General features: G+C 40.5%; 1 protein-coding gene across 1 annotated transcript; it reads left to right on the top strand.

Moving 5' to 3' along the window:
* Positions 1-472: 472 nt before the first annotated feature.
* On the top strand, positions 473-16,740 carry Arhgap11a (Rho GTPase activating protein 11A). Its single transcript, NM_001168524.1, is given in 12 exon segments — positions 473-865; positions 3,540-3,610; positions 5,536-5,632; positions 5,933-6,186; positions 6,833-6,996; positions 7,173-7,316; positions 8,213-8,287; positions 9,132-9,299; positions 11,408-11,534; positions 11,947-12,052; positions 13,863-14,001; positions 14,309-16,740. Coding segments are annotated over 12 exon segments (2,985 nt in total). The 5' UTR covers positions 473-736; the 3' UTR covers positions 15,820-16,740.
* The last annotated feature ends 352 nt before the right edge of the window (positions 16,741-17,092 follow it).

Below are 17,092 nucleotides of genomic sequence, written 5' to 3'. Positions count from 1 at the left end.
CAGGCAGCTCCTGGTCACCCCAAAGGGTCCTCAGTTTGAAAACAGGAGCGGACCAATCAGGTGCGGAGCGCTGTTTGGCGCTGGCATTTGAGCCTGGCTGAGACTGCCCAGGTGTGGTCGTGTCAGGTCTGATGTGTGCCGAGAAGGTGGGGCGCTGGTATGAGCCGAGCCACTAAGCTTTAGCAGGCCGGGGCCACAGGCAAGGCTAATGGGCTAAGGAAAGGGCAGTGGGTGAGACGGGGTGACTGCGGGGACCAGCCCGGGCGGGGACCGGGACTGGGAGATCCCTGAGCAGCCGGCTGGCCCGGCTGGAGGAAGGACCTTAAGGTTGCGGTTCCATCTCAGGAGATCTGAGCGAGAAAGGCCACCCTGCGTGGAAAAGGATAAGTGGAAGTGTCCGTAAGCGAGGAACAAGCAGCGGGCGTTAGTCTGGGGAAACGGGGGAGTCAGAGGAAAAAAGGGAAGTTTGTGGAAGTAACTGACAGGGCCGAGTGGCCCGGAAAGAAGGCTGGTGGAAGTGAAACTAGAGTGAAGTGTGGCGGGAGAGAAGAAGGTCTGTGTAAGTGGGTCGAGGGAAAGTGGAGGAAGTGGCTGGAGCCAGAAGAGTGCCAAAGGTGGCCGGAAGGCAGCGGAGCAGAGCTCTAGTCTGAGGGTGTTAGGAAATTGGAAGAGTTGGTTGGTGGCAAAGAAAGTCAGGACCCGGAGTCGGCCTCGGAGAGTGGGCGACGTGTTCGGGATGTGGGATCAGAGACTGGTCAGATTGGCCCTGCTGCAGCAGCTTCGGGCTGTCTATGGCATTAAGGTCAAGGGTGGCCGCGGTCAGTGTGATCGCAGAAGACAGGAAACTGCAGCTACGGAAATAAGGGTAAGTTAAAACGTGTAGGGGCAGGGTCACACCCATATTCTGGATAAGAAAGACACGTGGTTAGAATTCAATCTCGGAGGTAATGGTCAAACGTGCCTCCCTATATTGCCGTGGGGTTTTGTTTTGTTTGTTTTACAGTGCTAGGAATAGGATACTAAGTTTCCTACTTAAATACTGTGCGAGTGATGTGATAATCTGTTGTGTTTTAAACAAGCAGTATGTGGGGGAGGGAACCACTATCAGGCTGGGGTGTGCAGTCAGTGCACTTCAAACGAATCATTAGAGAAATCATGAGAATCATGAGAAAGTCAGCCCAAGTTTAGAAATAGCTTCCTATGATCCTGCTGTATTCAGCAATTTAAGAAAACAGGTCTGCCGCCGGACAATATCACGGTTTCTGAGCTCTTTAGCAGTCCTTGATAGGAACAAAGTAGGTTTTTTAACAAACAAATTGAGAATTTAGATTTGGTTGAAGTCTTGTTTTAATAATTCAGCATTAAGTTCTTACTTTTGCTAAAGTTTCAGGATCCTCACCTCCACCCCCTGCTCCCCAGTTACTTTTGTGTGTGCACTGGCTGACCCATTCCATGACATGTATCTGGGGGTCAGAGGACAACTTGCATGAATCAGTTCTCTCCTGTGTTGATCTGCCCTGGGGATCAAACTCAGGTTGCCCGGCTTAGCAGCAAATGCTCTACTCATCTCACTGGCCCAATAAGCTATTTATTGATTTAGTGGTAGAGGTCAAGAGATTTGGGTTGAGATTTTACTCTCTATTGAGTAATCAAGACTTTCATTGTGAAAAACTGAATATAAGTCATTTTTAAAGTAAGTAGGAGCTGGGTGGAAACACACCTCTTTAACCCAGCACTTGGGAGTGCAAAAGCAGGTGACTGAATTCCAGGCCAGCCTGATCTAGGGAGTGAGTTCCAGGCCAGGGCCACACAGAGAAATCCTGTCTCAAACAAAACATAAAGGGTATGTGAGTAATTTATTATTAGCACTTTGTAATACTTGAAGACAAACAGCAAAGTTAATTTCCATAATTTTGTTGTTTTGAGGCTGAGTATTAAGTAGCCCAGGCTGACCTTGAACTCCCTAGCTGAAGCTGCCTGGAGCTCCTGATCAACTTCCCCCTTCCCAGTATTGAGATTAGAAAAGTGTGTCTCCACACCTACTTAATAAGTCTGTTTATGGTTAAAAGTTACATTGGTTACTTCTGTTGGTGAAACTGGCTTTCTACCACCTTAAAAATAGGCATTTGCTCTTTCTTTCATTCCTTAACAAATTCTGACACTTGCCTTTAGAAACAGGTCTGAGTTGACTTCTGCTTTGCAGTTAACTGTGAATGTGGACTGCTTGTTTATTCTCACTAAGCTTCCGTTTCTTGTTCTGTAAAGTAGTAACTCCTGGTAAGTTCTGTCGGTGAGCTTGACATAGTACCTTTCACTTGCCTTCTTTGACAACTATGATAGTTATCTGGACCCTAATTAATGCTTGTATGGTATAAATCCAGCTGCAAATGCTAGCAACATTCTAATGAGATACAGATTTTCTATAACACAGTGATGTAAGATTCAGGCTCAGACATATAAGACAGAGAATGTTATAATGGTTTGATTAAGATTGCACAGCTAAAAATTAGACAAAGCCAGCATTTGAAAACTGGCAGTCTTGCCAGTGGGAACCTAATTTCTAACTTCTTGACTGGGTGGTCTTTTTGCTCGGAATATTTGTCAAAACAAATCAAGTGCTAGAAACCGGACAGTAAGATTTCATTGCTGGGTTGAATCAGCAGTGCCCAAGGGTGTTCTCAAGCAGAAGGACCTGAGCAGCAGAATGGAGAGCTGCAGCATCTCAACTGAAGCAGCAGGAGTGAGCTGCACTGGCTTAATTTCAACTATGCAGACATGTACAAGCTTGACTTTTTCAATCTGCTAGAAAGCCACAGCCTTTGTAATTAGTGACACGTTTTTTAAGAAATTCATAGTAAGAACACAGTGGCAAAAAGCACCAAAAATATGTGTGAACTTTGGGAATCCTTGGTGGTAAACTGAATGTTTATTCTTTAAAAGTGAGTCTCAAGGTAGCTAAATGAAAATTGTTTTAAATGTGCAATCTTTGGTCTTGTGTACCTTAGGACATAGCTGCAAAGCACTTTGCTGTACAAAGTGTGGCAAAGTTAAGTCATACGGTCTCAAAGTACCCACAAGTGATGAATTTTACCATCAGATGTGGCAGGAACTCACGAGTTACTGTTTGATTTACCAGCTGAGTTGGCCTTTTGTGTAAATTGTAAGATAACTAGAGAAAAGTACAAATAAGATCACTGAAGAAATGTGTAGCATAGGGAAGGGTTAATATTTGGGTTAAATTTGGTCTAAGCACTAATTGTATCAGTTTTCCACAATGAGGTCAAAGCCTGGCTGGGTGCACTAGAGTATTTGAAGGCAGTGTTTTATCTTGGTGTGTTTTTACTCAAAACATCTAGTATAATGTCTTGGGATTACTTGGGAGTAAATGTACTTCAGTTAATTGTTTTGTTTTGGTTGGTTGATAGCTTGGAGCTTATTTCTGATGTTTTCATTCCTAAGATCTTTACTTGCCTAATGTTAAATAAAGATTTCCCTTTATGCCTAACTGAGTTTATGAATAACCGAGTTTGTCATTTTAGGGTAAGATATTTGGAGTTCCCTTTAATTCCTTGCCTCATTCAGTTGTTCCAGAATATGGACACATTCCAAGGTGAGCAGACTTCAAAATGGAGAGACTATTTTAAAGTGGTTTGAAAAATAGTTTAAAATAGTTGATTGATGCATACATTTGTTCAAAATCACATGGTTTCATCTCTGAGTGTTGCCTATTATTCAAACAGGGCTAAAAGATGACTTAGTGGCAAAGGTGCTGGTGGCATAACCCTGGAGCCAAACCCATGTATAAAGGTGAAAGGAGGGAATGTAGCTTCACAGAATTGTTCTCTGGCCTCCGGTATGGGAGCTGTGGCTCCAGTACATACACATCATACTTTTGCTGGTATAACAGTTAGATCCAGGAGGAATGGCTGAGACTGTTGTCATCTCTGGGAAAAAACACAAACCCAGCTGTCATCCTGTTCTAGGGCTGACGTTTGAGCACTGTCAATACAGCTCTATCATTGTTGCTGGCGTACTTTCTAATTTTTTTCTTACTGGCTGTTAAATTTAAAGTTAGTATTGGTTGAGATTAGTTTGTAGGTAAAATTGAACCTTCACTCCCTAACATGAGAATGATTATAAGGACAGGAGAGGATTCTGTTTTTCCAAAGGAAAATATCAGGATGACAAATCCTGATGTTTGGGGGGCAGGGAGTGGTATAAGATAATACGTATGCATGCTATACCAGGTGACCACTGTGGATAGACAGTGGATAGAGTGAGCCCTGGGCCAGGTAAAGCATGGTGACTAATATTTGTAATGGGAATGCTTGGAGACTGGAGGAATTGCAGCTCAAGTCACCGTGACTACACAGAAAATGTGAGGCCAATCAGGGCTACATGAAACTTTGTCTTCAAAAAAGGTGAACAAAGCTCAAGTCATTCCATGGGTAGACATCAAGAAGAGGCACCTAAAAGCAGTTTGAGAGCCAGTAGTTTAGGGAGCTAGCAGGAAAGCCAGAGGAATAGTGAACAGGACACTTGAGCAGGGGAGTGGTCAGATGTATCACCTGTCTGTAAGGAAAGCAGAGTGAGGAGACAGTGAGCTGACTTTGATTTGGTGATTTGGTTGATTTGGTGAGTCAATGAGCATTGGTATCCTTAGAGGAAGCTGTTAGGAGCAGTGTCTGAGTGAGGCAGAGCAGCGGATGCTATAAACAGGGCAAGTATTTAGTTATGAAGAAAGGCCGAAAAGAATGTGGACTTGATAGGACATGTGTGTCAGGCAGAAAGTCCTAACAGTGTGAGGTCCTAGTGAATGTGTGCTGCTTATGGGCAGTGATGTCAACGACCCCAGAGCTTCATAGCCCTAGCCATGAGGAATGGAAAAGCCTTCTCCACAGAATGAGGCCCAGAAAGAAATGACAAAGCCTTCTTTGGGGCCTGAGGGCAAGTGTTGGCAGTATGTTCAGATGTCATACCGTAGCCCTCCACCCCACCTGGAGTGAAGACTGATAGTCTTTAAAGACTGCTCCTACAGAGATTAGCAATTAGATCAAGATTGCCTTCTTGATCTAGCTGTATATCATAATGTAAACCCTGCCTCTTTTTTCCTGTGTGAAATAACCTGCCTGCTTATTCAGCAGTGTGCAGTAACCCCACCTCCTTGTTTAAGTCTCTGTAGTAAACACGTTGAACTTAAGTGTGCTTGGTTTCTTTATCAAGGAGCCTAGTGTACCTGACCAGCTAGGTCTCTGTGTCTGACTTTTCTTTACTCTTTGCCACCCTTAGTCAGATCTGTCCCTGGAGCCTTGCTGGATGTGGCATACATTGACTCTGTCATGAGTAAAACTGTTGACCTTAGAAGAAAAGTTAGGAAGGGAGGAGAACAACTAGGTAATATTTTGTTAGAAGGATCAAGGGGATTTGGAACAGGAAGCTGAGAAGGCATAATGACCTGCTTGTTTATTTTAGCAATAGAATAGTCTTATTGAGGTGTGTATCCAGACTCTTGAAAGAACATGGTTTCTCTTTCAGCTTTCTTGTTGATGCATGCACATCTTTAAAAGAACATATTCATACGGAAGGGCTTTTTAGGAAGTCAGGATCTGTTATTCGTCTGAAGGCACTCAAGGTATGCCTAGTTTTGACTGTAGTAGTACCATTTCCTGATTTGATTTTTACAGTTGAAATATTTTTCTAAAAAAATTTTAAGTTAATTTATATATGCTTTAAAAATACAGTATGCATTCAGATTTGTGTTCTTCATTCTTATACTATACAAAAAGAAAGCTCGGCTTTATTATTATTTTTAGCCTTCTAGAAAGAACTAGTATTTTAAACCAGAGTGTTGTTAGTTAGATATGATAACCATTACTGTATTTAATATATTCTTAAGCTTCTCGAAGGCTCAAGATTCTTATGTCTGTTTTAGAGTAAACTGGATCATGGTGAAGCCTGCCTGTCTTCTGCACTTCCCTGTGATGTTGCAGGCCTGCTTAAGCAGTTCTTCAGGGAATTGCCAGAGCCTGTCCTCCCAGCTGATCTGCATGAAGCACTTTTCAAAGCTCAGCAGTTAGGAGCAGAGGAGAGGAATAAAGCTACATTGTTGCTGTCGTGCCTTATGGCAGATCCTACAGTTGATGTATTAAGATACTTCTTTAACTTTCTTAAGAGTGTTTCTCTTAGGTAAGTGGTAATTAAAAGCCTTAGATGAGTTTGTTGTCCAAAGATGTTCTCAGTAGCTAATAAATTTAATTTGGAATGAAAATAATTAATGTCTTTACTATAGGAAGTATGCCTTGTGTCATTTTAGGAACAATATACCAGGTGATTTAATATTTTGCCTCATTAGATCATTATTTGATGCCTAATGACATTGTCCATTGGATGAATTCTGGTTGCTGTGCTTTTAAAAATGTCTTGTGTTTCTTAATTTTCCTCTTATTGCTGTTAGTGAACCTGCTTGTTTATGATTGATGGCTTCTAATGCTTTGTTTTCTATATGTGGCTCTAAAAGTCAGATAAACAGACGATCTGTGCAAATGAAAAAAGTGTGTACTGATTAGTATGGTCTCTATATGAACTTGAGTGCAGAGGTTGGCACTCAGGCCTTTTTGCACATCTGACAGACTCACACTCAAGCCTTATTTATTTACCCTTAGTGCTCCTTCCCTCTTTCCTTTGTGCCTTCCTTCCTCAGGCCAGGCATATGGGTGGATAGACAGGGCTGTTTTCCTTTTAGGTAACAGGTAAAGTAAAAGTCCTCAGCATGTTTTTGACTTCCTGGAGACTTACCTTTTTCCTCATTTAAAAAAATGTCTTTTGTCATCAGGGCAAGTGAGAATAAAATGGACAGCAGCAATCTTGCAGTAATATTTGCACCAAATCTTCTTCAGACAAGTGAAGGCCATGAGAAGATGTCTGCCAACACAGAGAAGAAGCTGCGTCTTCAGGCAGCAGTAGTGCAGACGCTTATTGACTATGCATCGGACATTGGTAAGAGGTAGCTAGCTGCATTGTCTAGTAGTGTGGTTTGATTAAATGAGGGAGACGCTGGCCGCTTCCATGTGACCTTTGAAGACAGCTGTTAGAAAGGCAATACTAGTACCTGTGCTCTGGGAAGGGAAAGGAAAGAAGGAATAATTAATTGCCTTGTGGACATTTTGATATAGGACGAGTACCAGATTTTATCCTGGAAAAGATACCAGCCATGCTAGGTATTGATGGACTCTGTACTACTCCATCCCTGGAAGGCTTTGAAGGAGACTATGAAACTCCCGGTGAATGTAAGAGAAAAAGAAGACAAAGTGTTGGAGGTAATTGAAGCTCTCATTTTAGGGTGGTGCTGAGATTGGCTTTTATCTAAAATCAGCATTAGCCGTGGTATGTGTCTCCCAGATACCTAGATGGAGAAGTATATACAGGCATATTAATTCAAGTGATAAATCTTTAACAGAAGGTTCACTGGGCCATAATCACTCAAAACTTCTCTCTCTCCACACTAACTGATTCTATCTGGCTTTTCTTGGCTTCTCCTAAATTGTTCTTCTTGGCCTGAAACATGTTCACACGCATGGGCACAAAGGGCCATCAGGACAACCTTGGATGTCAGTTCAGAGATGGGATCTCTGTTTACTGCTGGGCACTCCGGGCTAGCTGTCCTGTGAGCTTCAGGATTCTACTGTCTTTGCCTCCTAGTTTCCTGGAAGCAGCACTGAGAGTCCAGATTCCTACTGCCATTCCCAGCTTTCATGTGGGTTCTTGAGATATGAGCATAGGTCTTTACACTTGCAGAGCAAGCACTTTATCCACTGAGTAGATCACTTAGCCATCTCCGTTTGAAGATCCTTTCTGTTGGAATCTTTTGGCTTAGTTACTGCTTTCTTAGCTTCTTTCTTTGCTACTTCTGTACGTTCTTTTTACTTCTATTTTCATAGAGCTACTATGTCATAGGACACAAATTGAATAACTGAGAAATCACAGTTCTAGAAGCCAGTCTAAGTGTCAGCTAGACTCTGAAATCTGTAGGGCAGATGAGATTGCTTTCTCATCCCTACCTGGCTTCTATCTAGAACACAGTTCAACCTGTAAAGCTTCGGGCCACAAATGTGGACATTTCCTAGACACAGGTCATCTTTATTATGATAAAATAATAAAGCATGCTATGTTACATTTTGCTTGCTTATGTTACTATTTATTCCTTGCCTTTCAGATTTTGTGAATGGAGCCCTAAATAAACTTAAATCTAGCAGAACACCCTCTATTACACCTCAACAAGACAGAACAGGTAGGTGTTTGTTATAGATAATGAAAATTAAATGAAAATGTCTTTAGTGCTCTGTAAATGACAATTATTGTAATTTAGCTATCAGATAATTGCCTAATAATCAAATTCCAGTAGTATTTCTTTAAAAATATTGTATTGTGCATACTCTTGTTACAATGCTATTAGTTGTATTAAATGTGATGAACTCAAAATTTTAAGTAGGGAAGAATGTCTTTATCTGTTAATTTTAAAATAATTTTAATCATGATTTCAATTGCTTATAATTTAGAGCATTTGGACATGGCTGAACCTCACTTTGTGTCAGAATAAGAAAGTTATACATTCTATTATTCTAATAATGTTTGCTTGTAAGTAAATAACTGTATTTGACCAATCAAAGATAACGTGTTTTGTTTCCAGTGAAATATGAATTGATCAGTGCTCACTTACGAGAAGCTAGTAACAGTTTTTAGTTTTGAATGTAGTTCTCTTCCCTGTATTGATATTATTTCATCTGTCCATTATTCTGTTTAATTTGCATTACTTTTTAAGAGCCTTGCCAAGCTCAGTATGGCTGCTTGTGTCTTTAACGCTAGAACGAGACAGAAGAATCTCGGGTTCAAGCCCTGCCTGGGCTACAGAGTGGGAGGATCCCACCTCAAGCCATAAAGGAAATGCATCTTGCCTCTCTGTGACTTTGCTGTTTTATTTTAAATGGCTGGAGAGTGTTAAGTTGGCAGAGCAGTAGTGGATCACAGAGATGTACCTCACTTGTGTTGTTAGCATCTGGTAGTGCTTAAGGAAATCGAAGCTCTGTATGCCCCCATGTGTATGGAGAAGCAAGTCATTTCTCTGTGGTTTTCAGCCCAGGCCCCTGTATCACCACTGATTCTCACACCAAGTGTTAAGCGTAAACTGCCAGGAGAGACTTCCCATACCTTGTCGAGTAAGAAAAGGAAGTCCATCAAGAACAACTTGAACTTTGAGCTGTTGCCAAGTCATCTCTTCAGCAGCAATTCTACACCAGTATCAGGTAGCAAGGAGGGTCCTCATCATTGGGTTGTAAACAGTAACACAGGCCCTGTTCTCAGCAAACAACTACTAACGCCCCCCACGAGAGCCAAAGCTTACGTTGTTATGGTGAATACCTAAGCTTTGGGCTTCTGTGGATGGTGCTGCTGCTCAGGCAGGTTTTATGTGACGGGACACGTTGGCCCTTCGTAGGTAGGACTCTGTTATTAGTTGGACTAAGGTTATAAGTTTCTCCAAATCCATAATATGAGTGTTACTCAAGTAGGTTTTACCAAAGCTCTTAAACTTGGGTCAAGGTAAATGACTTACTGTTTCAGACTTTTGTCATTTCTTCATTTCAGTGACATTGAAAATCGTATTAGGTATCGAACACACATTTTTGTTGCCAGAGTCTTAGAATTAGTTTATTCTTTTAGCACACACAGAATATGGATTGGTTCATGTTACCTATGAATCCCATGATTTAGTCTTATTAACCAAAAGTGAGGTGAACCCCAAAGCTTAGGGCTCCCCTAGCTGAGTCTTAGATTTTAATAGTTTGTTTTAAGCACCATTGAATGTTTCAGTTTGAGCACAAAGAGCTGACTTACAAAAGTTCATACTTTGCTTAATTTTAAATTGAACAAAATAGCAAATTGTGGTTTTCCAGAAGCAAAACCCTTCCTCACAGGTTATGCAGGGCTCATTAAAATAGAGGCACAAGAAAGCTCACAACTATAGCTTTAGTAACCAGAGGTTGGAGACTTAAACTCTTAAAGAAACTTCATACTTGTGTGATATTTAAAAGCCTATCCTGGCTTCCCAGTGGCTGATGGGAATTGTAGTCTTTTTGTCCGCTGCTCCCTAAGTGGAAAAGGGAAACATTCTTATGTTATTTTGAGCTTAGTTTGAGTTTTCTTTATGAAATGTTCAGTACTAATTCAGCTACTACTAATTCATCATTCTTCTTTTGACCCACTTATTCACTGATTAGTTAAATATTTGTAAGTCTGAAGACAGGTTGGTTCCTACATTCACGTTTTTAAAAGACCCTCTTTTTTTCTTTCACTGTATAATGTATTAATCTACAGCTCATGTACCACTACCTACTTGTAATTTTATGTGTGATTAATTTACATTATACTGCCTATTGCCACTGCTTCTTGTGACCCTATATATTTTCAAGATGACTAAGTCACTTTGGATGTATTATGGATCATTAAAATGTTCTTTGGCCCATGCATGATGAAGTCACTAAGATCTATTTATTTTCATGACTAAACAAACCCACGAGTACCTTTTTTGACACTTTGTGGATTTTTTTAATCAATAACTAATGAATTGACTGTTCATTGGAAGTATATGGCTATACTTATTAGGACATAAGTCTAATTTATATGTAACCTCCATTGTCTATCTGTCCATTTTTCCTATAACAAATTACATGATTCTATCTATTCAGATTAAATAACACTGAATAATGAGATTGAACACTGTTTTAAACATGAATTACTTTCCTGGAACATGACAGGGTTGAGTGGGTTAGGAAGGCATGACTTTGGATTACTAGATTTTGTTTGACCAAAGTTATTGGTGAATTATACTTTTCTGGTAGACGCTTGACTGGCAGTTGTATCCTTAAAGCTCATACTCAAATTTGTCAATAATTTAGTTTTTTGAAGTTTTTATTAGTATATGTTATGCATAATGGGTTTTATTATAACATTAATGGATATCCTTCCCACATCTAATAATCCTTGGTAGTAATATTTATGTTCATCAAGGAACTGTATTTCTAGAGTCCAAAGCCATTTAGTAAGTGCTAGGCAAATTCTACTTTCTCCACAGCTTGTTCTTCAAACTTTGGCAGGGTTTATCCCTCCCTTGTTGCTAAGTGTTTAAAGCATAACTACTATAAGATTAGAGTTAATCTAACCCTTGATTGGCAACTTTTAAATAGGAGATTCATACTTCCATTTTTGGTCCCTTTTTGAGACCTGAAACCTCTAACCAGAAAATGTACTACTTGTTGCTGCTTGGGTGGTAGAAATTGGATTTAAATCTGTTTGCTGCACTCTTACGTTTTGTAAAGAAAGTTAAGTATGTGTGACATATTACCTGTCCTTCTAGTTCACTTTGATACAAGCCCTGAAGGGTCATCTCAGAGTTCTCTCTCACCAATTGCCATGAGTGGAAACCACTTGACCAGTACAGACCTAAGGCGAAGTAAAAGGATTGCCAGCAAAAAAGTTTACAGGTAATCTGTCCAAGACATGGCGTTTTCGCTGACTGATTAGTGGTATGTGAAATGTCCACCAAGAATTACAGCTTAATCAGATTCTTTAAGTCCCTCAGTCTTACTAATTATAGGCCCTTCATATGCCATCAGAAAGAAAAAAAATACTAAATTGAATCCACTGTCTTTGATAAAAAATCCTGTTCTACATTGATGATGTAATTTTAAATTTGTTGGGCTTATAACTAATCCATTCTGATGGTCCTGGGTTGTGTGACTAAGGATGATAAGTAATTGTCATGAGCAGATAAATTTTAAAAAATTATCACTTAGTTATTAGCAATATAACTTTTTTGGGCTTAGTCAAATTTCCATTTTGTAAGAAATTGTGATATTTATACCAGAAACTGACATTTTAAATTGCACTCTCTAGGGTAGAATCAGGAAAAGCAGGCTGCTTCTCTCCCAAAGTCACTCGTAAAGAAAAGGTCCGAAGATCTCTCCGTCTGAAATTTAGTCTGAGGAAGAACAGAGATTCAGTAAGTGTTGTGTTCTTGTGACAGAATAACCAGCGGCCTATACAAAGGAGGGTTGTCTTTGGTTGGTGTTTTCAGAAGTGTCGGTTCATCCTGGTGGGGAGGATGTGGCAGGCAGAGCCCTTCACATCAACAGGAGCTAAATACAGAGAAGCAATGCAGGAAGGGCTGGGGCACGGTCCAGGCCCAAGCACCTCTCCTCTCCTCCAGCTCCCACCTTTACCACCTCCTAGCAATGCCAGCAGCCTCTGAATCATTGATGGATTACTTCGTTTGTTAGGCCAGAACTTTCTTCTAATAATCTCTGGAAAAGCTGTCACAGACCCCCTCCTCCCCAGGTGTGCCTATCTAATGTTGTACCCTGTCTTAGTCGTGTTCACAATCATCATTATCATAGTGCCTTATGGCTTTATTGTTAGCATAGCACCAATCATAGTAACATAAAACTGTATACTGCACTCGCTCACATTTGCCTTTCTCCTAAAACAATGACCCATGCACTGCCACTCTGTCAACATCTTAATCTCAGAACGTCAGTGAGGCAGGGATCCACCCGTTCAGTCTCAGGACTTGGGACACAGGAACACCAGTGGCAAGGGTGTGTTTGTGTGAGTGCATGCATGCAGAATTGGTTTTGCCTGAACATCCAAGGAGGGGATAAACAGAAATCAAGAGCTCAGTGTTACAACACTTGTTCAGCACAATAAAAGACAAAATACTCCCAAAATCAAAAACAAATACCAAACCCTGCAAGCAAAGACAGACACTTGCCTATTTAAGAGGGCACTGTTGGCCAGAGAACTTAAATGTGGTATTTTAGACAAACAGTGTTGGCTAGTTTGAAAAGTAACATGAAAATAAGGGGAAAGAAAACAAACAAACAAAACAAACCCATAAGGGGTCCTGAGCCAAATGCTAGGAGGATACAGTAAGGCCTCTTAGCTTGACTACTTGATTAAGAGTACTGAAGGCCACCTTGTTTCGTTTTGCCACACGCACACACACAAACTTGAGTTCGTTTTGCCTCATACACACACCGCACTTGTCACAGCTGTCACTACAACAAAGCTCCTTTTACTGCTGTCTCCCCTTTCTGTTGTGCAGGCAGATTGCACATTCTCGATGCCTCACTGGCAGTCTTGAGTGACACATTTGTCTTGTAGAGAAGCCTGCTTAACTTTTGATCTTAGCTGTCTCCAAATTGTCTTCTTCTGGATAACTTGCAATTAATATAAGGCTGCATGTTTCTACCCTTTCTGCAATACTTGCCCTCCAGAATAGACCTTAAAAAAAAAAAACAAGTTAAGTCATACTGCTTTTCTGTTCGGAACACTCCAGTGATACTTTTCGTTCTGAATGAAACCCCAACTTAAATGAAGTGCTCCACATGATCCATGTGTGAAATTATACCACCACCACCCCCAGCAGTGTTCCCCACTGTTTTACCATTCTCCATGTCACTTTTGACCTTGTACTATATTGATATATAAGATACTATTTTCTAAATCTCAGAATGTAGATACTATGAGGGAAGACTTTTTACCACCCCTCCCCCCATGCACGTACACACACAACCTGTACACGATTTGTCAGCAGGCCGAACCTGCGCTTTTTATAATACTAAATGAATCCGTTGTGCTCTTTTCATTTTACTTTGCAAAATGTTACCTAATATTTGTGTTGGTTACAAAATTACTTTTCAGTTATATAGCCTTTTAGAATTAGTTACTGATTATAATATAATTGATTTTAATAGTTTTAATTAACTGGGCTTACTTCACTAAACCATTTTTAAATTTTCTTTCCTGTACAGAATGGATGTTCTGTCATCAATAGACATGAAAATGTTGGTCGACGACTAGCGAATCAGCAGAATCTAAAAAATAGGATTGAGTCTGTAAAAACGGGTCTGCTTTTTAGCCCAGATATTGATGAAAGATTGCTAAAGAAAGGTACATTTACACAATACTGTTAGACTTTTACCTCAAATTCTGGTATCTATTTCTTTAAGACAAAATATACTACTTTGTGTTGTGGAAATTTAAAGTTCTCGTTTGAGTGGTGAGAACACTGGATTTGGCCGTGCAGCTTTGTGCTGATTGGAGGATGCTGTAATGTCAGCATTGGACAGTGTTTACCTTAAGTTATAGCATCTTCAATGTTTTGGAATAATGCTCAGTAACTTTGTTATGTGTTCGGAATATATTTCAAAACTAGGCAAGATGTAAAGTATTAAAAGCACCAACTGCTTTATTTTAGGCTCAGAAAAGATCAGCAAATCCGAGGAACATTTACTAACTCCAGATCAACTAGATGGAACAGGTTACCGGATGTCTTGGACAGAACCCAGTAATTCAAGTTTTCAAGACATGAGTGCAAATGGAACTTCTCCAATAATGCAAAATCTTGAGGTGAAGAGCTTTTCTTTGGAGTCCAACATTACTGTAGAAAAATCACCAGTCGTGTCCTGTGAGCTCAGGCCTTCCACCTTCCATAGCCAACCCAACAGCAGTGTACTGGGCAGGTCCCTTAGTGGGGACGAAGGTAACCTGGCCTTTGAGACCTTGCAAAAGATTCAGAAAGCATTTTCGGAATCTGGGAGTGATCTTCATACAGCAGTAAATCATGAGCAGTCGTCAGTAACAAATGTGGGAGAAGAAGGTGAATCCAGAGATGTGAGTGAGTCAAAGGGACATGATGGGAGCTATACAGGGCAGGATGAGAACTATGCTTCAGAAAGGAATCTCTCACCGTCTCAAAGTCCAGAACTTGCCAGAGAAGCCAGTGAGGAATGTCACTCAACTCAGATGAAGGTGGGATGTGAAAGCCTGCACTCAGAAACACCCAGAGCTGACCTCCTTCAGCAAGCATTCCCCAATGAGGAGCCAACCAAGGAAACACAGTCCCCAGGGAGCCAACTAGATACCACACCGTCACAGGGGGATGAGAATGTGGTGGAGGAGAACTCAGGGGCATGTGAAGCTCCTGAGGAAAATGATGCACAGTCTTTAAAGCAGAGCACGTGCAGTGTGACAGTCATTTCAAAACCTCGGGCCCAGAGACTTGCTAGACAACGGTCACTGGTGGAAAAATGTGACAGTGCAGTTCCTGGGGGTCCACAAATGACAGAGCACGGGAAGGTTTCTGATCACATACAGTGGTTTAATAAACTTTCTCTAAATGAACCGAACAGAGGAAAAGTGAAGTCACCTCTTAAATTTCAACGTACTCCTGTCCGTCAGTCTGTCAGAAGAATTAATTCTTTGTTGGAGTATGGCAGGCAGCCTGTGAGGCAGAAGTTGGCAGTCTTTGGTGATGCAGCTTCTCCTCTTGTTAAATCAGTGAGCTGTGACAGTGCTCTTCCCTCTTGTGTACAGAGCACATCAAAAGGTCCATGTGTTCCACATACTAAGCCAGGTCTTGAAGCACAGAAGTGTACGTCTTGTGATAAGTCCAGTGTTGAGTTAACATCTAAATCTTTCACAAAAATGAAGAGACATCCGGATCCTTTGAATGCTTCTCTTGCCACTACGAGACTTTGTAAACAGGAGAACAAATCTGATGTCCAAATTAAGTTTCCTTTGGATGATCTCACTAATCATGATAGATTAAAATTTGTTGTAAATAACAATGTGGACTTTCCTCCAGGGATAAAAAACAGAGTTCTTAAGAAACCATTAGAAAAAGAAAGGGTCTGGTACAAAGGTTCTCCTAAAAATCCTATTGGAAAGACTCAACTGCTACCAACGAGTAAGCCTGTAGACTTGTAACTGTCAAATATAGTGCCGTCATCAGTGTAAATAAAGTTAGCGATTGCTGGGTCGGGTTGCAGAATGCTCGAGTGCCGGTGTGTAGATAAGGTGGGGCGGTTGCAGGATGCTTGTGTGCTAGGGTGTAGCTCAGGATGCTTGTTCAGCAGATTCTCTGTAAAGTGGTCCCCACTGCTCCAGTAATTTCATCTTTCATACTTGGACATAAAGCTATTTTGTATTTCTTTATTACTGAAGCATTTAGACTTAACTTTATGGTGATTTCCTGAAGCAGAGTTTATAACTTTAAAGACATTGTTGGCTAGATTTATTTATGTAAGAAAGGGACATGAGTTTTATTCTGCATGCATGATCAGAGAATGCAGGAAGTTGTGCTTGTACCTCTTGTTATTCCTTCACATCAGGAACATTGTCCACTGGAAACATCTAATACGTAAAGGGAATGATAAAGCCCTACTTATGTCTTGAATTATTCATGTTTGTGATCTTGACCCAAAACCAAGAAGTTAATTGGCCTCAGTGGTGTTGGAACCCTTACTCTTGTTGGGACAGAGGGATTTTGTCAGCATCGCCTGTGGTTTCACTTCAATTTTGAAATAAAGACAGTGAATAAAACAGAATGACGACCAATATGCTTTCTATCATGATGTTGAGGAAACTGATTAATCTTAAGCCATATGTCATTTTTAAAGGTGATTTTGATCATATTTTGTCCAATATGACAATGAAATTTTTGGGAGGTATAATTAAACTTGAAAATTTTAATCAAGGTGGGTTTTTTCCTATGAAGATGGTTGATTTTAGAATTTGAATTGTTAATGTACCACTGTACATTTGACATAGATGAATATCTGATAGTGTTTTGTGTTTAAATGTTATTTATTTAGTATAGTCATTAAAAATAGCTTCTGGGAAACGTCTCGGTGTTGTATTTTAGATGCAAAGCATTGCACACACTATTAATTTGTATCTGTGTGTGAAGAACTTCAAGCCCTTAGGTTTACTTTTGCAGGGTTCTATGTGGACATGTGGGGTTAGACTTATTTTGCATGTGTGTTTTTGTCTGCATGTACGCATATGAATCCATGTAAGCATGTATAACACATATGTGCCTTTTCTCCTTTAAGACAAGAACAGCTTGATATCCTGGATGGTTCTGAGCCACTATGTTGGTTCTGGGAACCAAACCTGAGTCCTCTACAAGAGCAGCAACTCTTCCACCCCGAGTCATTTCCAATGTTCATTATTCTAGTCTGTTCATTAAAACAGACTA

The sequence above is a fragment of the Rattus norvegicus genome, chromosome 3 (assembly GCF_021556685.1).
Source record: "Rattus norvegicus strain SHRSP/BbbUtx chromosome 3, alternate assembly SHRSP_T2T, whole genome shotgun sequence".
In the NCBI taxonomy this organism is placed as follows: domain Eukaryota; kingdom Metazoa; phylum Chordata; class Mammalia; order Rodentia; family Muridae; genus Rattus; species Rattus norvegicus.
The sequence above is the reverse complement of the archived record's forward strand: the minus strand, read 5'-3'. Positions and strand labels throughout refer to the sequence as shown.